This window comes from Sinohyriopsis cumingii, chromosome 5 (genome assembly GCF_028554795.1).
Source record: "Sinohyriopsis cumingii isolate HCF-2022 chromosome 5, ASM2855479v2, whole genome shotgun sequence".
NCBI lineage: Eukaryota > Metazoa > Mollusca > Bivalvia > Unionida > Unionidae > Sinohyriopsis > Sinohyriopsis cumingii.
In genome coordinates, this window is record NC_142965.1 from 155,229,510 (window position 1) to 155,255,776 (window position 26,267).

Sequence of the window (26,267 nt, forward strand, 5' to 3'; positions counted from 1 at the left end):
TTTGTGATACAATCTGTATGCACTGCAGATACATCAACAATATTAATTTGTGATACAATCTGTATGCACTTCAGATACATCAACAATATTAATTTGTGATACAATCTGTATGCACTTCAGTTACATCAACAATATTAATTTGTGATACAATCTGTATGCACTGCAGATACATCAACAATATTAATTTGTGATACAATCTGTATGCACTGCAGATATATCAACAATATTAATTTGTGATACAATCTGTATGCACTGCAGATACCTCAACAATATTATCGGCATAATTTCTGGCAAATTACTTAGGTGTAGTACTCACAGCAAAAGGAAATTTTATTTATGTGAAAAGTAATTAGCATATTAAGTTGTCTCGTTAACTTTGCCTAGCTTTTATGACGGTGAATAGTTCGTGATTAGCAATACGTTTTAAACTCCAAATAAACTGCTTGATGGGAAATGAGCAAATTGGTCGTTGCAAAAGGAGAAAATGAATTGGAAATGTCAAGGAAGATAAGCATGTAGAACTTTGGAATACGAAAATGAAAAGGACAAGTCAAGGGAGATAATGATGTAGAACTTTGGAATACGAAAATGAAATGGATAAGTCAAGGGAGATAAGCATGTAGGCCTTCATTATGAACACATCGGTATAACTAATACAAGTTGCACTTGACAAGTTATACAAAATCTGCAGCCCAAGAACACAAACGAATCAGTGAACACCGTCATGCATTCAATAAACATGATGGATCTGACAGAATTTTACATAACATCTTTGGATTATGAAGAGTCATCTGCAAACATTCATGATACATAATCAGGTCGCTGTTTTTCAATAAAATGTCTTTGACACATTTACAATACAGCACAAAAATATGCATCCAGCTTTATGTATTTATTTTGTCAAATGTTTTATGAATGAATAATGAAATGAATTTGATTACAGCTGCATTCCCTCTACAAACATTTTGTAAACTATTTTTAAAAAAGACTTTTCAAAAGCTCCCGTTTCAAATAATATTCTTACCACCAAAATCGACTCAGATGGTCCTATTTAACTTGTTTTGTTTAAAGACATTTGGTACTGTCAATTACTAATACTAATCATACTAAATATGGTGGATTTTGAGAACGAAGCAGAATGTTAATATATATTCCATCTGCCATTCCTTGACACACCACTTAAAATCAGGTACAGTCCATTTTCTACTCTTTGACCCAGGGGCCCCAAGTGGTCGAATGGTCTAAAGCGCTCCCCGTTATGGATCACTGCCATCTCACCTGTGCGTGGGTTCGAGTCTTGGAATCGGCCAATGTGGGTTTGTGACAAAGCTTGCCCGTAGCTTCTCGTGGGTTGGTGGTTATTTCCGGTGAAAAATGGCGTTAAACCTTACAACAACAACTCTTTGACCCACCATATAAAATCATATGCATTCAACCTTTAGTCCCCTGACAAACCATATAAAATCATATAAGTCCAGTCTCTATCCCTGACAACATATATACAATCAGATATTCCATTCTCTATCCCTGACAACCCATATAAAATCAGATACAACCCATTCACCATCCATAACAACCCATATAAAATCAGATAAAGCCCATTCTCTATCCCTGACACCCCATATAAAATCAGATAAAGCACATTCTCTATCCCTGACACCCCATATAAAATCAGATACAGTCCATTCACTGTTCCCTGACAACTTATATAAATCAGATACAGTCCATTCACCATCCCTGACACCCCATATAAAATCAGATACAGTCCATTCACCATCCCTGACACCCCATATAAAATCAGACACAACCCATTCACCATCCCTGACAATCCATATCAAATCAGATAAAGCCCATTTTCTATCCCTGACACCCCATATAAAATCAGATAAAGCCCATTCATCATCCCTGATACAGTCCATTCACCATCCCTGACACCCCATATAAAATCAGATACAGTCCATTCACCATGACTGAAAAACCCATATAAAATCAGATACAGTCCCATTCACCATCCCTGACAACCCATATAAAATCAGATACAGTCCATTCACTGTTCCCCGACAACCCATATAAAATCAGATACAGTTCATTCACTGTTCCCTGACAACCCATATAAATTCAGATACAGTCCATTCTCTATCCATGACAACCCATATAAAATCAGATACAGTCCATTCACCATGACTGACAACCCATATAAAATCAGATACAGTCCATTCTCTATCCCTGACACCCCATATAAAATCAGATACAGTCCATTCTCTATCCCTGACACCCTATATAAAATCAGATACAGTCCATTCTCTATCCCTGACACCCCATATAAAATCAGATACAGTCCATTCACTGTTCCCTGACACCCCATATAAAATCAGATACAGTCCATTTTCTATCCTGGACACCCCATATCAAATCAGATACAGTCCATTCTCTATCCCTCACTAACCATATAAAATTAGATACAGTACATATGCTGTCCCTTGACAAACCATATAAAATCAGAATTTATTCAAATTTTAAAAGTTCAGAAGATTTGACGTATGCTCAGTTGTTAAGTTATTCTTTCATGTTCTCCTCTTGTATATCATTGTACTGTTTTTCAATACCTCTCACTATTGAGGAATTGTCATGCAAACATTACTCATTAAATCAAACAGCAAAAGGATATGTTTGACTGCCACATGATGTCAGCCTGCCTGTCATGCATGGGGTTGTAATAAATGCTTTAATTATTGCACCAATTAACATGTAGTAAACACATTCCTTTATATAAAGCTGGGGAATCCTGATCAATAGGTACTCATTCTGTTTGGCTACTGGAAAGGTGTAATAAATTACAGGCCTAACTATCATAACTTAAAAGTTTAACCATTTCATTAAGGATTATTATTGTCAGAATACAACCTATGTGAATCATGTCACAGCTTCATTTCATGCTGATTATTCCTATTTTACCGTATCCTGATACAATTCTTTTGAAGGTTGAAGCCATGATTAAGTAATGTGCAGTCTCTTGGTCAAATTCATCAAAAGTCTGAAACCCATTTACCAAAATCTGGCAGAAACTGGACGAGAATATAGTTTCTAGATCTACTAAGGTAACAAGCTGAGACAATCAGATCCAGTGTAGCTCATTAATATCTACAGATCTCACTCTGGCATAATCATATCCAAGGTATTTCACTAATATATACAGATCTCACACTGGCATAATCATATCCAAGGTATTTCACTAATATCTACAGATCTCACTCTGGCATAATCATATCCAAGGTATTTCACTAATATCTACAGATCTCACTCTGGCATAATCATATCCAAGGTATTTCACTAATATCTACAGATCTCACTCTGGCATAATCATATCCATGGCATCTTATTAAATTCCACAGATCTCACTTTGAGACAATCAGCTCCAGTGTATCTCACTAATATCTACAGATCTGACATACCATAGAATCTGTCTATAATAATCCCAAGCTTCATTACCAAGGGAGTGCAAATTAAGACTGGAAATTGTCTACAATAATCCCAAGCTTCATTACCAAGGGAGTGCAAATTTAGACTGGATATTGTCTACAATAATCCCAAGCTTCATTACCAAGGGAGTGCAAATTCAGGCTGGAAACTGGTGTGGGTAAAAAGCCCAGCCAATCAGATAAAAATAAAATTACCTAATTCATATGTATAGATCTTGGTCATCATCTGATTAATAAAACATCCTGACAAATAGAAGACAATTTAACAAGTCCAATCTGATCCAAAGTGTAGATGCTATATGACTATTTAATGCTATATGACTATTTAACAAGACTGATTTGAAATGTAGTTGATATTGAGATGACAAGCTCAGCCAATCAGATGAAAGGTCACATCATTAATATGTGTAGATCACATTCATAATTAAACATGTTCTATATATTGGTGATATAAGTTTATTAACCAAGTTTGATGAAGCATAAATCGTATTGACAAGTGTGGCCAGTCAGATGGAAAAGGACATTAATATACACAGATCTTGCTTACAAATGTACTCATCAAAGCTTTGTTGATTTAAGGCTAATTACCAGCTTGTAGCAAAAGTGGATCAGACATAGTCTACATAGTAATACAAGCTCAGTAAATTGGATGAAAGATCATCTCCTTGTAGATCCCACTCATTATTAAAGTTGTCCAAGATCTTTATATAAGCATACATTCCAAGTCTGATCAAAACTGGATCATAAGTATGGCTTCCATAGTGGTACCATCAGATGCAAGATTACTTCATTGATATGCACAGATTTTACTCGACATCAAACTGAACCAAGATCTTGACGATAAAAACCCATATTTCAAATTTTTTAAAATCTGATTAATACTATGGTTTTCAGAGAGCTAAGGTGCTAAAGAAATCCGATCATCTCATTAATAATTAATGTATTAATTAATGTATTTTGCTCATTATCAAAACATCCATGGTCTTGAGGTCATAAGCATATGTTCCATGACTTCCTATATATATATATATATATATATATATATATATATATACAATGCTGTCGGGCTTTTCTGCACACCTAAGGTTTCTGTCACCAATACTGAAGCAAAATGCATACCGAATTTGACCAATTGACGAAAATAAAATACTGCAATGCTTATCATTTGAAAAGAGGCAATTGTCACCAGAAAATTCTGTTAAAAATAATATTAATTTTGGACACACTGGACTCGTGATATGTCGGCCTATCCTGCGTATCGCTTTGAAAAGATGTCATGTTTATTAATCAGGCTATGGAAATGGAATACATTACTTTGGACTGTTTCTGTCAGCATTCCAGAAAAGTAATTAGGTCAGGTTTATGGCTAGTTTTACAAAATTCAATGTAACAATGCCAATAAAAGGCAAGAGATATTAAGCAAACTAAACTGATCATGTAAAAAATTTAGCAAAGTTCAATATTTTATAAAAAAAAAGCTATTATGTTGAAGATAACCAACAACAAATAGGATGTAATGTGTTTACAATGTCTCATTTATGGGAAAACAATTTACTAAAGAATTTAGAAACTGACTATACGCTGGGGAATTTCTTGAGAATCCCTTTCTAGCGGCAAGTTCACATTTTGGATAGCAGACAATTTTGTACATGTGGGACAGCTTCTTGCAAAATTGGAAACTTGGATTAAAATGCAGTATTGTTTTAAGGTATACATTTCCATCTTTTTTACAATGTATTTATTTGTATAATTTTAAAACATACATACTAAGTAGGATTTTCTGGATTACAAGTTCAAGAAGGTCATGGAGTGGGTCTTCATGTTGACATTCAGAAATCAAATTTTCATACGCAATTAGGTTAGAAATGTAGGATATTTTTGTACACTTTATGAATATCACTTCCTTAATAAAAGGACGATCATTCTTTCTTGATACAAACTGGATATTCGACGAAAAACTACACATCATCCAATGATTACAGGAATGTCGTATCATTGCGCAGAATTACCTGAAGCACAGAATTGGCCAATAGGGTGGTATATATTGACTCCAGAATGTGAACAAGACCGACCAAATCAGATGCATTATTACCTCGTTAATATGCATAGATCTCACTAATTATTTAATCCATCCAAAATATTGATATATGCCCATAATTCCAGCCAGATCAAAATCAAACTCAGAAATACTGCCTCTAAAATCTTGATAAAGTCTGCAAATCAAAGGTAAAATCACATCATTAATGTGCATGGACATTATATAACAGAATTCATCCTGACCCTATAAGACTGCATATGACTGATCAAAATCGGATTATGGCTCCAAGAGTGCTAATGAGCTCTGCCAATCAAAGTGCCAATTATGACCTCATTAATATGTGGAATACATCAAAATTCAGTACATGATTAAAATTTACCTGATGTAAGCTTTACAGGTGTGCTGCTGTTTTGGGGTGTTCAATTGTATGGGTGGTCAAGGTTCAGCCTAGATACAGTACTAATATAACTGCTTTGATTTTGAAATGGATCCATTATAGAATTTAGGTAAGACAGGTTTTGAAATGGATACCTTTAAGAATTTAGGTAAGACAGGTTTTGAAATGGATATGTTAAAGAATTTAGGTAAGAGGTTTTGAAATGGATCCATTACACAATTTAGGTAAAACAGGTTTTAAGGTCCAGTACAATAATCATACTACTCATTTCGTACTAATATTGGAATGGCAGAAACACATGCACTATACTTTACTATGGCAATTATTTGTATAATCCTGTGAGGGCAAATTAATTTATAATTGTATGCACTACTTTACTATGGCAATTATTTGTATAATCCTGTGAGGGCAAATTAATTTATAACTGTATGCACTACTTTACCATGGCAATTATTTGTATAATCATGTGAGGGCTAATTAATTTGTAATTATATGCACTACTTGAATCAGCTTGTCAGTTCATTTACATTGCTATTATTGTAAATGATGATATACTGGACTTTGCTTTTTTATATGCAAAAAATTGTCTGCCCAATGATTCCATGAATCTCCTTTTTCTCCTCTGATTTTTGCATGTCACTTTGCATGTCAATTTACATCATTTTACATGTCAATTTATGTCATTTCGCAAAACATTTTACATTATCCTTCATTAAGAGAATGTAAGGATCCAGTGATGACATTATCTCATTTTACTATTAAATGCAAGGGAATGCAGCATTCAAATTTGATAATGATGCAATGAAAACATTAACTGATGCAGTACAATTGCAATGACAATTTTACAAATAACAGCTTTCAATATATTTCGATTATTAAAACATCAATGAGACATCTAATAATAGCCTGTACCTAAAAGTAAAAAAGCACATTTTAGTACCCGAGTTATGTAATGAGGTAAAACTTCAGCAAGAGGCGGCGTGATTTGAAGACACATTTTATACCCTGTTCACATGAAAGCTTTCACAACATGTCGAAACTGGAATAATCCTATCGTAATAATTGTTTCATTATGAGACTACACCATTCTTTATGATACTGTTATTCTGGTTCCAACTGTGACTTTAAACTGTATAGCCAATGAAAATAAAAAATTATTAAAATGTGAACATTGAATCAAATGAAAAGACTCCTACACGAGTCAACAATGTTCCTTTATGCATGCATATTCCATTCTAATAGGACACATGTCATGTGACATTAGTCTATTTCAACATGATTAAGCAGATTCACCCATCAAGTGTTGTGAAAAATATTTCACCAAATTAAAGATGATAACCACAAACCATCACAAGTGTAACTACTCTAGCACGATATGCATTTCAGACAAAAATGAATACATTATGATAGTGCTTAGTAACATCAATAAATGAAAGTGGAAACAACACAAGTGTAACTACTCTAGCATGCTATGCATTTCAGACAAAAATGAATACATTATGACAGTGCTTGGTAACATCATATGACATGTCATGTGACAGTGCTTGGTAACATCATGTGACATGTCATGTGACAGTGCTTGGTAACATCAATAAATGAAATTGGAATTTTGCTTGACATAATGCAATATGCAGGTTATTTCAAGAGCTACAAACTAATGAATTGCAAACAAGGTATGATGTACAGGTATCAAACAAATGCTTACCAAAAAAGCAACATATAAAGTTTGTATAGGGTATGAACAGTAGAAATAAGCCAAATATTAACAACATGCGTCATATACCATAATCCTGAACCTAACAATGATAACATTTTTTGGGAAATGTGACATTACTATTTAATTAAGGTATCTTCAGTAGAACTGGGTGCAGAAAACTTCTTAGTTGGGGTAAGATCATGCCTGACCTTTGACCTACATTGAAAGGTATGCATATACCTAACCTTTGACCTACACTGAAAGGTACGCATATACCTGACCTTTGACCTACATTGAAACATAAAAACATGCCTGACCTTTGACCTACAATGAAAGGAAAGAACATGCATGACCTATGACCTATACAGAAAGGTACGAGTATGCTTGACCTTTGACCTAGACTTAGTTGAGGTAAGAGTTAGCCTGACTTTTGACCAGCACTTAGTTAACAACACAACACATGCTTGACCTCTGATCTACATTTAGTTGGGTAAGTGCATGCCTGTCTTTTGATGAACACTTAGTTGGGGTAAGATCATGAATGACCTTGACCAACAGTGATAGCTAAAAACATTCCTAACCTTTAACTTGCAGTGAATGGTACGAGGACGCCTTACTTATGACCTACAATGAAAGGTAAGAGCATACTCAATCTTGGATGAACACTAGTTGGGGTAAGGGCATGTCTGACCATTGACCAACACTTAATTGGGGTAGGGCTTTTCTGACTATTGACCAACACTTATTTGGGGTAAGAGCATGTCTGACTATTGACCAACACTTAATTGGGGTGAGGGCATGTCTGACCATTGGCCATCACTTAACTGGGGTATGGGCATTTCTGACTATTGATCAACACTTATTTGGGGTAAGGGCATGTCTGACTATTGACCAACACTTAGCTGGGGTAAGGGCATGTCTGACTATTGACCAACACTTAACTGGGGTAAGGGCATGTCTGGCTATTGACCAACACTTAGTTGGGATAAGGGCATGTGCGACTATTGACCAACACTTAGTTGGGGTAAGGGCATGTCTGACCTTTGATCTACATTTAGTTGGGTATGACTATGCCTGATCATAGACCTATACTAAAAGGGTTTCTTTGTTCTATCAAGAGTCACCCATTTGCCAGGTGTGTTGAAAGCGTGATCATTAATGTCTAATATTGAGTATGGAAACCACTGCCTAATATTGAGTATAAAAACCACTGCCTAATACCGAGTATGGAAACCACTGCCTAATACTGAGTATGGACACCACAGCCTAATATTTACTACGGAAGCCATAGCCTAATTCTGAGTATGGAAACCACTGCCTCTTTTTGAAGTCAAAGTAGCCTGGGCCATATAATAATAAGAACAAAATTCTTAAATGTATGTGATGGTAAATATATATTAAACAAAACTGAGGTCATCAGGCAGACAAAAGGATCACACTGACATGTACATAGTGTAACTGCCCAATGCCTTGTGATATCAACATGACCGTAACAATCTAATTACGTTATCCAAATATTTCTTTTCAAGCTGTGAAATTTAGTAAGGGTATGTTGTTGTTATGTAAAATTTCCTTTGATTGCAGTGACCTTGATTTCCGCCTTTATATCTACAGCAAAATTACTATTCAGTCACAGTGACCTTGACTACTGCAGCTCAAAACCAACAGATGTTACTATTCAGTCAGTGACCTTGACTACTGCAGCTCAAAACCAACAGATGTCACTATTCAGTCAAAGTGACCTTGATCATTACAGTTTAAAACCAATACGCTTTTCACTATCCTGTAGAACAATGCATGGCATGAGAAAACATTCTGGTCAAAGAGAAAGAAGAATAACTCAAGCAATTATTAAAAAAGGAATTGTTAATAATGGATGGATGTTTACGGACCATACTGTAATAATATTCCTTACAGCAAACATACAGAAAAATCAATAGATGGTCAATGTCATAGGCTATGGGCAGATATTTTGAATATCGGGTCTTTACAAAAACTGAACTAGAATTTCTAATGTACAAATATATGTCATTACAACAATTTATTACCCCATATTCTCCGAACCTTTGATTACAAAAACAAAACTAAAGCTCAGACCCAGAAATCATATAACATACATGAAATGCTTCTGTCAGTGAAATTTTATATTCAAGAAAAAAATCTTTAAAATATCAAAGTAAAATTTCAAAGTGCCAGATTTGGTAAAGTGCCCAGATTTGGGAATCTGAGTAAAATTACAAAATGCCCAGATCTGGTAAAGTGCCCAGATGTGGGAACTTGAGTAAAATTACAATGTGCCCAGATTTGGGAACCTGAGTAAAATTACAATGTGCCTAGATTTGGGAACCTGGTCTCAAGTTAAGTTTGATATATACTCATACGCTGGGTCTAACTGCAAACAACACTGACTCTGATCAGCCACATCACAAAGTGCCAGCAGATTAGGGTCTATACTGCTTGTTCTACTGATTACTGCTAACAAACTACACAGACCAAGATTGGCTGGCAATTTATGTGATTTGTGTAGTTTGCAGCTGGGCTCAACTTGTAAGTATATACAGTACATAACCAATGTTCATACATTTGTTTAAAAGCTATTCATGTGAACAGGGTATTGGTCTCCAGAGGTATATGGTAGCTTGAGGTCATATTTCATGAGCTTGAGGCACAGTATATTCTTGGACTAGACTCAAATACAATACAAGGAAGAGCACCCTGACAACTTTTGCAAAACATTTAAGTGAAACAATGACTTAAAAGAAATGAACAAAGAAAGTGCTCACCTAGCATATAATTTCAACCACAGTAAGCAAATGTATGTATTTTTTCTTAAACATATATATGATTCTTCAGGGTGGTGTACCCAGATCTCATGGGTATGTTTGCTTGGAAACCTATGTACCCAGATCTCATGGGTATGTTTGCTTGGATACCTATGTACCCAGATCTGATGGGTATGTTTGCTTGGATACCTATGTACCCAGATCTGATGGGTATGTTTGCTTGGATACCTATGTACCCAGATCTCATGGGAATGTTTGCTTAGATACTTATGTACCCAGATCTCATGGGTATGTTTGCTTGGAAACCTATCTTTAAGCTTCTTTTAAATTCTTGCCACCTTACATACTAGCTTCAATGTCATGTCTGACTGCAAACAACATAAACTCTGATCTGCCATCACCTAATGCTCTTATAGATCAGGGTCTATGTTGTTTACTCTACTGATTACTCCAAACAAACTGCATAGACCCTGATTTGCCAGGGCTTTGCGCAATGACAGAGCTGGCTCAGTGCAGTTTGTGTTCTACTTTACATATGAGTTTATATGGTACTAACTACACATCTCTATGCCTTGTTGTGTTTCAAAATCAGAGCAAAATCGAATGGAAAGCACAGCTCACCCACAAGTCTTTTTTACCCCTCATTTATTTACTTTAAACGTTTTTATTTCTGTTCTCACTTTGAGGTAGATTTTCACTGCAGCTATTGCCTGATCTGATCAAACATGAATAAATTCTGAAACATACAAAGGTAAAATAAGTCAAATTACTAGTAAATCCTGGTGAGCATGATCTGACAATACTAGATATCAAAATACAAGTCCTGATACTAATTACCAAAGTACAAGTCTTGATACTAATAACTAAAGTGCAAGTCTTGATACTAATGACCAAAGTACAAGTCTTGATCCTAATAACCAAAGCACAGGTCTTGATACTAGATATCAAAGTACAAGTCTTGATACTAGATATCAAAGTACAAGTCTTGACAAATTTAATCAAAGTACAAGTCTTGATACTAGATATCAAAGTACAAGTCTTGACAATTGTAATCAATGAACATGTCTTGATTGTAATCCATGTACAAGTCCTAATATGTTGGTGGATGCTAAAACTACTGGTCAATTTTAAATTTTGGATTTGTTATTTAAATGTTGGGTGCCAACTCACAACTGTATAAAACTGTTGCACAGCGGAATTTTACAACTAGGGATTTGTCCATCTTTTTAGTGCTGTAATGTATTCCTGGCCATTTAGTGCTGTAATGTATTCCTGGCCATTTAGTGCTGTAATATATTCCCGGCCATTTGGTGCTGTAATGTATTTCTGGCCATTTAGTGCTGTAATGTATTCCTGGCCATTTAGTGCTGTAATGTATTTCTGGCCATTTAGTGCTGTAATGTATTCCTGGCCATTTAGTGCTGTAATATATTCCCGGCCATTTGGTGCTGTAATGTATTTCTGGCCATTTAGTGCTGTAATGTATTCCTGGCCATTTAGTGCTGTAATGTATTTCTGGCCATTTAGTGCTGTAATGTATTCCTGGCCATTTAGTGCTGTAATATATTCCCGACCATTTGGTGCTGTAATGTATTCCTGGCCATTTAGTGCTGTAATGTATTCCTGGCCATTTAGTGCTGTAATGTATTCCTGGCCATTTAGTGCTGTAATGTATTCCTGACCATTTAGTGCTGTAATATATTCCTGGCCATTTAGTGCTGTAATGTATTCCTGGTCATTTAGTGCTGTAATGTATTGCTGGTCATATAGTGCTGTAATGTATTCCTGGTCATTCCTTGTGCTACAATGCATTTTGATGAATCATATCTTTATGAAAGATTACAATAATCATTGTGTGATATATTTGGACATTTTTAAATTTATATTCATTCACTGTGTAATTCATTTGGACTTTTTTTATATTCATGTGCTCTCCAACCTTGTAAATAAAGGACTCCAATGTAGAAGGATCAGTTTTGCTGTAAGCCAATTATCACCATAGTTCTAACACTTCATTAACTGACACAAATTTAAGTACCTTACAAAATGACATTTAAAGGTAATAATAATAAACAAACTTTTGCATCTGTTCACACCATGTGAGCCTTATGGGGACAACTGCTATGCAGTTAAAAAGGTCATCTGCCAGTCATCATTTGCATCTGTTCACACCATGTGAGCCGTTTGTAGACAGCTGTTATACAGTTAAAAATGGTCATCTGCCAGTCATCATTTGCTATTACAAAAACCTGAATAAATTTATTACTTAATTTTTTGAACAGTGTAAAGGTTGTACATTCTGAGAAGTAATCCTAATTTTAGTGGAACCCCAAGAAAATGCATTAGTTATACTTAAATGCAGTATAGAGTTAGATATATAAAAAGGATCCCCAAGAAAATGCTGTATAGTGTTTCCTGAATACACCAGTCTTTCATATCAAAAACACTAATCTAATAACAGCATTAAGTAATGACAAAATGTTTTCACATTGGCCAAAAACAGGTCACCACAAGATATCCAGATGAGATCACTGTACAATATTTAGTTGATTACAAGTCAAATCCAACTGCAAAACTGTGCTGACCCCGATCTACCTTTGCATTTTGCATGTACCCTGAAATACCTTTGCATTATGCATGTACCCTGAAATACCTTGGCATTATGCATAGACCCTGATCTACCTTTGCATTATGCATAGACCCTGATCTACCTTTGCACAACAGAGACCCTAATCAATCTTTGCATTATGCATAGATCCCACTCTACCTTTGCATTATGCATAGACCCCTATCTACCTTTGCACAACACAGAGACTCTAATCTGACTTTGCATTATGCCTAGATCCCATTCTAAATTTGCATTATGCAAAGAGCAAGATTTACCTTTGCAAAATGCCTAGACCAAGATTTACCTTTGCAAAATGCCTAGACCAAGATCTACCTTTGCATAATGCACATATCCTGATCTACCTCTGCTTACTGCATAGACATATATCTACCTTTGCATAATGCATAGACCTAGTTCAAAATTTTTTGCATAATGCAAGGACTAAGATCTGCCTTTGAATACGGCACTTTTAGATCTGGGTCTATCTAGTTTGTACAGACTAATCAGTAGCACAAACAAGAGAGACCCTAATCCGACACTGCATAATGAACCGACAGATCAAGGTCTATGTTACATGTAGTTGGACTCAAGTTGTACAGAGGTAGAGAGGGTACAGTAAGGTGGAGATACCCAATTAAGGACTGACAGACACAAAGTATTTTGCTCCAAATGTGATGCCAGACCTTATAGTTAGTAATATTGGCATTCAAGAAATGTCAGCAAGTAAGAGGTCTTAGAGCGAGTTCCTGAAAACAGATGCCATCAAAATATATCATCTAATATATTACAGCCTTACTGTACTTGTAATTTCTCATACTTAACTATCTAATAGGCATAACCACCATTTTGGACAAAAATCACGTTTTGTGGTCTTTAGTAACTAAAATAATACTTACAGTGTGGTCATATTTTCAAATTCACCTGAAGACGTTACTGGAAAATGAATTATTTCAGAATCTAGAAACACTACATGATAAACTATTTTAGGATACTGTCAAGTAATATATAACTGACCCTCAATGCACATAAAATTAAAAAAAAGGCATGAATCAACATCAACATTAATATGTACAAACTGCCAGTCAGCAGAATTAAAAAGCTGTATCAAGAATTATAAAAGCTTTTATATGAACAATATACAGTCTTTACAATATCTTAGTTCTTAACAATTTCAGCAAATGACGTCTTAAAAACTTTAGTTCAATATCGATTTCAAACCATACCAAAATGTAGATTCTGAAATAGACAAAGACAATGGTGTAAAAATGGTGACATAATATTTTTTTATAAACAAGTAAAAAAGAAAATTGACTGAGATTTCTACTAAATAAGTGAGGAAATTGCTTAACAATAACATGAACTACAATCGTAAAATATATCACAGTCACATTTCATTCTCACTAGCGTCACCATCATTTAATACACATGTATGCTTCAAAAGCTTCATCCTTTAATACACGTGATTGCTTCAAAGAAGAAATGCAAGACCTTTTTACATGAAAGAATCAGCATTAGTTATCTCAACCTGATGGTAGCCTAATGGACTACAAGGGACAGTCTGCCTGGTCGACGAGGCATTACTTTGGAAAAAGTACCAAAAGTTAGCGGCCCAGCCAAACATATATTACAGCATTGCAGTAAAAAACATTACATTTTAAGCCTCCCCTTTTTCATGTATCGTTAATACGTTTTCTGTTTTCTTAAATAGTTTTAGAATTATGTTTTGAAATAACACAAAACAATTTATGATTTCATACAGTTGTCCACAAAGGTTACCTCAATTCAACACATTGTATCCCACATAAAGCATTCAGGTAGTCCATGGGTTCTAGGGACTAGGTTTGTCAGACTCAGCATTCAAATAGTCCACTGACTATGGAATCTAGACTTGTCAGACTTAGCATTCAAACAGTCAGTGGGTTCTGGGGACAAGGCTTGTCAGTCTCAACATTCAAGTAGTCCATGGGCTATGGGGACAAGGCATGTCAGACTCTGCATTCTAGTAGTCCACTAGGGTACCTCAATTCAACACACATAACCCAGACTCAGTAGCCGATGGACTCTGAGGACAAGACTTGTCAGATTCAGCATTCCAGTAGCCCATGGACTCTGCTGACAAGACTTGTCAGACTCAGCATTCCAGTAGCCCATGGACTCTGTTGACAAGACTTGTCAGACTCAGGATTCCAGTAGCCCATGGACTCTGGGGACAAGACTTGTCAGACACTGATCATCATCCATAAATGCACTGATAAAACCTTTACACAATGATATCTATCCTAAACATGAGTTCTTCAACAAATACTCTAACAAATGAGGTAATTTATGAAACAGCAAATCTGTTTTATTTCACTCATTGTTTATCTATCTGTAACAAGAAACGATACTAATTGGTGCTTGTAAAACACACATGCCGCACTGCCGAGTCCACAATGAGCTAAAATAATATTGCGGGGGGGGGGAGCTAAAAGTATAAAATTGTGCTTCAACTAATAACAAATAAACTGTTGTCATAACGACAAAACAAACTAATCAGGTCATCCACATACATGAGCAATAAATGCTAAATTTCATTTTTTTTTTCTAACTACAGTGTGTTTTACTTAATTATGCTAACAAGGATTTGGTCAAAAACTATGTCCAAACAGTTCAAATGTGTAAAATAAACAATAAGCAAACATTTATGTTATAGTAATGCCTAGAAATTTCAACTAGTTCAGTTACTTCTAACCATGATAAATTATGTCAAAAAATTAATTGATATAAGTGAAACAGTTTCTTTTTGACTTTTGTGCTCAAATGTTACATGCAGATCAAGTTTTCTTCAAAATTTTGGGGAAAAAACTCCCTTTCATATTTCCCTTTAATCTTACTTGATAATTAAACTTTCACTTGCCACCTACACAACCCAATTTGTTTAGGATAATAATATCTTCAAAAAACATCATTTTCTGTACATTAGATCAATATGAAGAAATGTATAAGGCTAAACATAAATTCAAAAGTTGTTTGTGCAGGGCAGAATGTGCTGTCTAACCTGACATAATGTAAACCCTACTGTAAATGACCTGCAAAACCTTTAACACCAAACTGTAATGGAAAACCTACTGATAATGACCTGCAAAACCTTGAACACCAAAGTGTAATGGAAAACCTACTGATAATGACCTGCAAAACCTTTAAACCAAACTGTAATGGAAAACCTACTGATAATGACCTGCAAAACCTTTAACACCAAACTGTAATGGAAAACCTACTGTAAATGACCTGCAAAACCTTGAACAGCAAACTATAATGTAAACCCTACTGTAAATGACCTTAACAACCTTGAACATCAAACTATAATTGAAAAGCTCCTGTTAATGACCTGCAAAACCTTGAACACAAAACTATAATGTAAATGCTACTATAAAGGACCTGCAAAACCTTGAACACCAAACTGTAATGGATAACCTACTGGTAATGACCTGCAAGACCTTGAACACCAAAGTGTAATGGAAAAGCTACTGTAAATGACCAGAAAAACTTTGAACACAAAATGTAATCATGTTTTGCTCAGTTTTGATAAATAAGAGTTGCATATCCAGGATAAGACTTCATCTTCTTTGTTTTTTAATTTCTTGAAGACTGAAGTAATAACTACTTTTAAGCTCTTAAACTGATGCATTTTAAGAGAGAACAGACTTGGAAAAACTCACTCAATCAAGCCCAGCTTTTACAAAACTTCTCAATCTTGAGTACATACTCATTATCTGTTTTCATGTCAAATTTCCTACAAAAATAATATGAATAGCCCTGTTTTTTTAAAGCAACTTTCCATAAATTTGCTGGTATCTTATGTAGCAATACCAGTCTGACTTGAGTTGATGAGTAAGTACCAAGCTGAGATGCAAAGTGAGGCCAAGCATATAGCCTTAGATGAGTAAGTACTCCAACTGAGATTTTTTGTTATATTGTGGCCAAGCATATAGCCTTAGATGAGTAAGTACTCCAACTGAGATTTTTTGTTATATTGTGGCCAAGCAAATAGCCTTAGATGAGTAAGTACTCCAACTGAGATTTTTTGTTATATTGTGGCCAAGCAAATAGCTGAGATGAGTAAGTACTCCAACTGAGATTTTTTGTTATATTGTGGCCAAGCATATAGCCTTAGATGAGTAAGTACTCCAACTGAGATTTTTTGTTATATTGTGGCCAAGCAAATAGCTGAGATGAGTAAGTACTCAAACAGAGATTTTTTGTTACATTGTGGCCAAGCAAATAGCTGAGATGAGTAAGTACTCAAACTGAGATTCTTTTAAATATTGGGGCCAAGCATAGAACCTTACACAGATATATTTATATACGTTTCACTGAAGGAAGAAACTAGTTTTGTGAATGCACATCAAATAGTTCTCCTATGCATTCATCATTTTCAAAGGCTGCCACTAGTTATGCAGATACAACAATGGTGGCATTCACTGCAATTAATGGGTCCTTATCTCAATACAATAAATCTATCTCTTTAAGTTTTCTTTTTTCAAGATATCATCCACTCTGGTTTGTTTTTTTTGCTAAAGAGTTACATAGCTTAGTAATCCTGCAACCCTAACAAGACTAATCTAAACAAAATACTTGTTTGAAATTTTGGCTTTGTGGCATCCGATTCGACACAAGCAACCTGCGATAACAGCAGGTGTTTTATGATAACAGCAGGTGTTTTATGATAACAGCGGGTGTTTTATAATAACACCACAACACATATTCAAATTTAAACCGATGACAGGCCACAAATATTTGAAAAGTAAAATTTCAGCATCAAACAAGTCCAATTCCGAACTGAAGAATGTAAGTATCATTGAAAAGGTTTCTGTTGTTTTTAAGACCATTAATATCAATACCCATCAAATTACTACTAACTTATATATCAAGTCCAACTTAAACAGTAAAATGAACAACACAGACCCTAATCTGCCAGTGCATTATGTGACAGAAGATCAAGGTTTATTTTTTTGCAGTTGGTCTTGACCTATAAGTGAGTATATATGGCAGACTTGAAGAGCTGAGATATGGGTAGTCAATTACTTAAAATGTACGTATCAAACTTCTGCTGACATTTCCACACTTGTGATTGGCACTAACATTATTAGAAATGTTCCCATCCCTTTTTCTTATATAAACAATTAAAACTGGAAAAGACATGCAACCAGTCCAGTGCAAACATCTGCTCTAAATCTAGACCTTTGGATGAATATCTGTGCAGAGTTTCACAGAAATTCTTCAAGAAGTTTGGGAGTAGGAATATATGGACTTGTCAGTGCATACAAAATACCCCACGTTTGTCAGTAAGCATGTGCTGTCAGAACCCATGTGCTTATAGTGTACCCTCCATCTGTCAGTAAGCAAGTGCTTATAGTGTACCCTCCATCTATCAGTAATCAAGTGCTTATAGTGTAGCCTGTCTATCAGTAATTTGTGCTTATAGTGTACCCTTCATGTGTCAGTAAGCAAGTGCTTATAGTATACCCTCCATCTGTCAGTAAGTAAGTGCTTATAGTGTACCAACCATCTGTCTGTAATCAAGTGCTTATAGTGTACCCTGCCAGTAATTTGTGCTTATAGTGTACCCTTCATGTGTCAGTAAGCAAGTGCTTATAGTATACCCTCCATCTGCCAGTAAGCAAGAGCTTACAGAGTGCCCTCTGTAAGATATGAAATAATAATAATAATAATAATAATAATAATAATACAAAAAATGGGGAGATAACTCTAAAAATACTAATCTGACAAAGCTGAAACTTAAGACACAAAGCGCTTCCTTGATACCAATGTATACCAAATTTCATATGTAATAAATAACCGGGCATGAGGTTACTTGATGGAAAGATGTATGGATGAGGCATGCATGGACAAAGTTTATAATATGAGCAGGAATAGCTCTTAAAATGCTAATTAGACAGACTCTATTGTTTTAGAGGATATGATGTCTAGTCATGATACAAAAACATATTTCATGAAGATATCTCAAAGGGTTCAGGAGTAAACAAAAGTATAACAGACAGACAGACAAATGGATAAGCAGACTCCAGTACCCTCCACCAAACTTTAGTTTCCTTGATGTAATTATCCACCCACTGAAGAGTTAACTATGTAAAAATATCTGGAGTGGACAGTAGGTCACTGTGATCAACTCTCAGAAGCAGTGGATGTTAAGCCTTAAAGATTCCATTAGGTTCAATACAAATTTGTTAAAAATATCTACACCTTAAAAACTAACAAATATTTATTTCTGTAACTTTCTGAGTATGTGTCAAAATTTTCTTATAACAGACTGTAAATGCATTTATAATGTGTGTTATACAATGTCATATTAAGGAAAGAACAGGGCATCCATACACTGTATGCACATGCTTATAAGTCAAAACTGCAATCGACAAAGACTTTGAGCTACATTCGCACAGTACACAAACAGACCAGGATCTATTTTATTTGTTCTATTGATTATTCCTAACAAAATGCATAAAACCAGATCTGCCAGTGCATTACAAAATGGCAGGTCTTGGTTTATCTTGTCTGCAACTGGCTCAGACTTATAAACAAGCGTATACGGTAAGTAAAAATCTAACAGGATTTATCAAAATCAACAATTTAAATATTTCCCTTACTTGTCCTTCAAAAAGAGCTTGCTAATTTTATCATCGTCAAAGTTAACGTACAGTTTCATACATATTGCCGAGGTCAAGCTCAACCTTTGTGGTGCTTTTGCGTATTTGGTCCATGTGTCTAGTTCAGGATTGTAGACCCAGATCTCATCCTCTGTTGCTCCATGGTATTCGTGGCCTAGTGATAGGATCTGATTATCAAAGTCGATGTAGTGACGCACTGATCTTCCACTCAGAGTTGAAGACAACATGGTCCACTGACTAGTTGAAAAACTGAAACATTCTATCGGAATTTGTCCATGAAGGGGAGTTCCCTGTCGTGGAATTCCACCAAGAACATAAATTTTCCCTTCAAATGTGATCATGTCATGAAGACGTCGGGCATAAAACATTCCTGGTTTCGTCTCATACCTACGTGTACTTGGATGATAACACAGGAATGTGTTCATTGCCTGTCGTTCATTTCCTGTTACCATGACACCACCAGTGAGGTAGATCTTGTCACAATGGGTGACAGCAGCTAACGAGTGGGTGGAAGATGGAAGAGGTGGTGCCTCCTCCCACATGTTGGTTCTGGTATTGTACACTTCCACGGAGTCTAGGATTGCAAACTGTTCTGTTGACCCACCAAACACATACAGATAATGACTGAAGGACAACATAGCAAAATCGAGGCGAAGACGACGCATTGGTCGTAGTTCATGACATACAAGATGACGAGGATCAAACCTGAAAAGCGAGCTCATAAGGGTACCACCCCCAAAATCAACAATCCTACAAATATATGCAAAATTATCCACAGTGGCTGTCCTGCAGTCCCGGCTTCCATTCACATCTGAGAACAAACGATAAAACATCCCTGAATTATTATCGTATGAGGTGATTTGAAATGGCATGTATGATGAGCCGTGATGAACCAGCACGAGACATGGGGAACTTCTGCGTACTGTTGAGGTAGTATCAATGGTCGGATGTCCATCTTTACAGTCCATATGATATTTAAAACCACTAGCCACATACTGAATCGCTCCAGGGCACCGTTTAATTATTTCACTATCTTGTACAGAGGCAAGCTCCAACTGAGACATCAGTGAGAACCGCACATGACGCAAAACACTTGGTCCATCAGCGGTAATTCGACATGGATTGAACCTGAACCACTTTTCTAAATACTGAAAAAGCTTGTACTCTGAGGCAACTCTCAGAGAATTTTGGGACAGGTGCTTGACAAGGATGTTAGAATCCATTTTCAAAAATGTCTGGGTTTGACAGAAATCATGGAAGCTATTTTGTATCATACGATCCCAATGTTCAAGAACATTATCAAGCGAATATGTATCAGCAATACTAAGAAAATCTTCCGAGTTGTCAAAGGTCATCAAGGATTTGATGTACATGCTACAGAGGTCAAGGGCACTTGACACCTGTAAGTGACTGGCAGTGTTGATAATTTCCGTGAGATTGTCGAGATGCAGCGCCATTTCACCACTGTAGATGAAATCGACGATGTGCTGAAGGCCGTCGGCTGTGACACCTTTCAGATCCACCGTGTCTTGCTTACTCTCAGCCATCACCCCACCAAACATAACTCGGAAGTAGTCACTAGTCGCCGCCAAGAGGGCTTTGTGGACCTGTAAAGGAAAAGAACAAAATCTCATTGTCTCTGAAGTCAATTGTGTTGTCAAGTAAAATTATTACAATTTTCATTTCAAGCAAATGTTAAAATTAAAGTAGATTATAATTAAATTATAAGAAAAATCATAATAAAATAAAGTGGCAGTGAACTTGTCAAATTTAAAGGAGACTAGAAATCAAAATTTTCCTTTTACGTATGTAATTCTCTACAGATTTTAATTCGACTGCAATGTTTATAAATTAAATATCATAAGTGGGTAGTGATTATATTGCGTGGAAGATACCACGATTCCGTAAATTGCTGAGTTTTGATGAGACGATAGATCACGTGGTACCGTGACGCTATACTAGCCAGTCCTCGAATACAAACATAAACATTGGCAAGCGAGGCAGACAGGAGAAGACCACATTTGGGTTGCACATTCAAAAGTTGAATCTGCAGTCTGATATAATAGTTTATGTACTGTACTGGTAAGTGCTAAAAGAAATTTGTTAGGCACAGGCCCTGGGCTGGTGACTTAAATAAACTAAAGTCCTGAATTAAATTCCACAAGCCCGGACAGTTCATACCTGTCAACTCTCAAGCCGGGAGATAAACCTCCCGATTTTGGGGGTATTTCCTCATCTACCTCCCAATCTCGTAATATCTCTTAATTTTTTGCAGCGAAGTCCTGATTATTACATTATGTCTGTCAATTTTCATTTGTCAGAAGAAAAAACCCCAACCCCAAACTATTTATAAATAGATATGACGTATGCAATCCATAGTCTAAACTGCCACACTGGAGACATCGTAGCGATACGACTAAAAAATTGTTAAAGCTACATTAAAAATTCAAATCACATGCACACACGTCTAAACCCGGCACTGGACGAAATAATTAATATCATACAACAGTTTTTTTCTTCTTTTTTTCTTCTTCAGTAAATAGAACGTGAAGATTAAACATTATTCAAGTAAATTTCCGATGTTTTTAAACAACTACAACAGTATTATAGTAAAAAAAAAAAAAAAAAAAAATTGTCACCAATTAGCTTAAATTAATGATCACTTTGAAATTTTCTCAGCAAACAAAATTGCATCTCCATTTCCGCCAAAGAAACTCGGCCAGTTAACACCTGACATTCCTCTACCGTATATGAAAAGTTTAATTACCATGATTAAATTACAAGGAATACAACAAAATATACCATGCAGTATATGTGGCCCTAAAGAACTAATTCTGAAAAAATATTTTATTCAGCAAACAGTGTTACATGCATTAAGACTTAAACCTAAGGAAATAAGGTGAGGCATAAAACGTGAGAAATACAGTTGCCACATGTACAGTAACTTGTGACTGCAGATTTGAACTATTAAAATGAAGTCCATGGTATCGTAAGTAACAACAAAATAGGCATCGTTTATTTGGTAATCAATTGCTGGTGCTTGCACATACACACACTGTCGAACATGGTTTCTTTGAAGTATGTCCGAAGGGCAGTCCTTTTCACAAGATCAATGCAAGGATAAGGATTATGTTCATTAGTCATACCGGCTTTATTGTTTGCGTACTTAAATCTCAACTTTAGCTATTTTGCAATTTAGCCAGAACTGACCAGAAAATGCAAAAGGGGCTTGTCATGGGGGAATAATAAGGCGTATCACAAGGAGAAAAGACACGTCAAATGGGCGGTCGCACATTGGGACAAGGGGTGGGGGGTCAATAGTCCCCCCCCCCAAGTTCTATTGTCAGACAGTTAATGTGAAACTTTGACCTCTTTTCTTTTAATCGCTGTTTTTTAAACTGCCCAAGGAATAGTTTTATATCAGTTCCAATTATTACAGATTACCGTTTATGCATACTACATGTATACAATGCATTTTTTTTTTAATTTTTAATTTTTATAAGATTACTGAAAATTGTGTTTTCTTGAAACACGACAGGTTTAGAATCTTATTTTTAGCAAAGCTTCCATTTGATTAAAATCAAATATAAATTTCACCTAGGACAGTGGTGATTTGATTTAGATTGTGCCATGTTAAGGCATGTATGTCAACATCTTGAAAATACATTTACTCATTTCACCAGCGCGATCAAAGTTTCCTCAGGCAAACAATTTTTGTTTCGACAAGCCTGACGGGCATCTCACTTTGAATACAGGATGGGCCGGAACTAAAACCAGAAGCCGCCCAGGGTGTCGGGCTATCAGATTTGTTTTTATCACTGCTGTTTTAGATAAAAGATATGTGGATTGATTGTTGCATTTTGTGGTCACTTACTCGTCCTTCTGCCTATTTTCATAACTCACAGGTTTAACACTTTTCCCAGGATTTAAAATGTCCAAAGGTATGTCTGGAACAGTGCAAGCTTTTAGTCTAGGCCTAGCATTTGCGTATCTTTGAGCTGCCATTTTTTCATGATCCTTCTCGTAACATTCCTTTGGGAAATTTAACGAGCACATAGTGCTGTATGGTGTTGCTTTGAAATCGACTCGTTTGTAATAATGTACCCATTCTTTCATTATGCCTTTATCTTTCGGAAAAGAGTTTTTTTTAATGTCTACAGGCTTTTCTTAATGTTCTATTACACCCGTAAGCAACGCAAAACGGTATTGTCTTTTACTCTGGCAACTTCCACTTGGGCTGCTGGAGTCGCTACTATGACGTCACATCCTGAAAGTAACCGAATAGGCGCAGAAATTTTGCATACGAGGTCACAGAAATTCAGCTCCTATAAGATAGGCCAATATTTAAATATTGGCATTAAGGTCGCAGATGATACTTTAGAATAAGGTTTTCTGCTATAGTACTTTTATTATTATTCTATATTTCCATTGGTTTCTGGTCTCCTGTAAAGGTTTTACAACAGAAATCTCACATTGTTTTGATACAAAAATCTGCAGTCTTATTATATAGTTTTGTTGATGATACTAAAATTGCTTAAACTTTTAAACGTCTCTTGTTCCCAATAATTGAAGTTAACTTCAGACCATGATGAACATTATTCTAATGGTGATTGACTAGTTACTTTTTATTTTTGCATCATTACAGTTTCTATGAAACCCATCTTGTATAAGAAGTTGCGAAGGTTAATGGTGATTTAACTGAATTTCATGCACAGTGAGTAAAAGGGATATTTTGCATCAGTGCATCCACATACTCAAATATAACAATTTTCACCTTCATAACTTCTCAGTGCCACTACATCAAAGAGGGATTCATGACGTATAACTTTTTAGTAGCACTGGGACACCAGGTGGCCAAGCGGTATTAGCAGGGTTCATACTGAACTCTCAATGATAAATTCAAAAACTTTTCCCAAACTTTCAAAGAGCACAAACATAGAGTTCCAAGACCTATTTTCGCTAACATTTTAACAAGCTATGTTATATGAGAAAACAACGAATGCAAAATACTACAATATTGTTTAATGATGAAATTCAAACTATAATTAATTTCCTAAAATTGCTTTATAATGATCTGGAAGATAGGTTAATATTCATTGTTATTTCAGAAATATGTAACTTATGCATCAGAAGGCTGGCAATGTCAGCTTCAAGACAGCCTTTTTGGCTTTAAGTTCTTCCACTTCATCCATGGCTAACTCCCGTTTTTTTCCTTTCTTGATTTTCTGCTCATGCTCCTCCTCTGCTTTTCTCTTGCCTAGATAGGCATGGTACTTATGTCTTGCAGAGGAGTTATATGTCATCATTTCATTGCTAATGATGGTTTCCAAAGGTCCACCTGCTTTTCTCATTTGTCAATGATCAGCCTTTGAGCTCTGAGGTTTCCTCTGCTGAGGTTCTCAAAAGATACCTGTTTCTTGACAGAAAATCCCCTCTATACTGTTCCCTGCCCATGTGACAGCAACAACATTTTCTGTAGAACATTCCAAAGTTCAACTTATTCCTTTCTTTTGGAAAGGACAGAATAAAACACTTCATCAAGGCTGTCATCTGTTCTATTGAAGCATTTCAAGGGATGATTGTCCAACTGAATAACTTCATCCACTAATTTTCCATACTGAGTCAATATTAAATCAATCGGAACACTATTTCTCTTCCTGTATCACACATAATTCTAAGGACCCTACAGAGTTTTACTTCTCCCTTTTCCTTATTTGACAATGTACAAAACATCGTTCATTTACATGTTTTGTCCATTTTTAGCAATTCCTTGTATATCTCTTGTTCAAGCCAGCTATCGGTGAAAGAGCAAAGACCTGGCATTTTTAAACACGAGGTGAAACAAAACTGAAGACGTATATCAACTGAAAAATTTGAATCCTCAAGCATGTGTTACCTTCACGCACTTTCTACATAGAGTGAGCGCTTGTTCAATGTAACCAAAATTCAACTGGTTGAACAGGCTTGTTAAAAAAAATTGTGAATTAGTGTAATGAACATTTTGATAGGATAAAGCTGATGGACTCGTCCAATCAAAATGAATGATTCATCAAAAGAAAGAAGCCAGGAAAACCGACTACATCCAAATCTAACGATCTTAGGCAATTTTATTTGTGATTATAATAATAATAACAATAACAATAATAATAATAATAATGAGGACTTTGTATAGTGCCTATTCTTTAGAAGCTCTAAGTGCTTTACAACATTAGATAACAACTAAAAACACATATAATGATATGATTACAAAAAAACAAACACCGTGAAATTAGAAAACAAAAACCTGCTAAAAATAGTTATGGTGCTGACTTCCTTTTGATGAAGAGTGCATGTGTTCTTTAAGTCGCCAACTTCGGATGGCAAAGCAAATGCTCGTTTGTTATTGCGGTGGCAATGAAACTGAACAGGTCATCACAAAAAAGAAACCAGGAAAACTTGACTATACATCCCTGTTTGTTTGTACCCTGCACCAATTTCAATAACGAAGACGTTTAATGTGATAAAAAAGGCAAAGAACTAAGTCAATTTATCATTGATTTATAATTTATATCTGACTGTGACCAGAATGGCACTAATACTGGCATCCCCTGCACATTTCATG

General features: G+C 35.6%; 2 protein-coding genes across 3 annotated transcripts in view; both read right to left on the bottom strand.

Annotated features, from left to right (window-relative positions):
- Positions 1 to 877: 877 nt before the first annotated feature.
- LOC149800506 (uncharacterized) lies at positions 878 to 17,027 on the bottom strand. The gene is made up of 2 exons (XM_089960133.1): positions 9,958 to 17,027; positions 878 to 9,922 (listed from the first exon to the last, which is right to left on the bottom strand). Exon 1 carries the CDS (start codon positions 12,203 to 12,205, stop codon positions 11,600 to 11,602), a length of 606 nt encoding a protein of 201 aa, XP_089816259.1. The 5' UTR covers positions 12,206 to 17,027; the 3' UTR covers positions 878 to 9,922; positions 9,958 to 11,599.
- A 2,212-nt stretch (positions 17,028 to 19,239) lies between these two features.
- LOC149800507 (kelch-like protein 26) overlaps positions 19,240 to 26,267 on the bottom strand; it is a 76,368-nt gene continuing 69,340 nt past the window's right edge. For both annotated transcript variants that reach the window (XM_089960134.1, XM_089960135.1), the window contains one exon: positions 19,240 to 21,273. In XM_089960134.1, the coding sequence (XP_089816260.1) occupies positions 19,642 to 21,273 (1,632 nt within the window). In that variant the 3' untranslated portion in view covers positions 19,240 to 19,641. The remainder of the gene's footprint in view (positions 21,274 to 26,267) is intronic.

Coding starts and splice junctions, on each gene's coding strand:
- LOC149800506 (XM_089960133.1), bottom strand. CDS start 12,205: ATGCATTGTAGCACAAGGAATGACCAGGAATACATTACAGCACTATAT.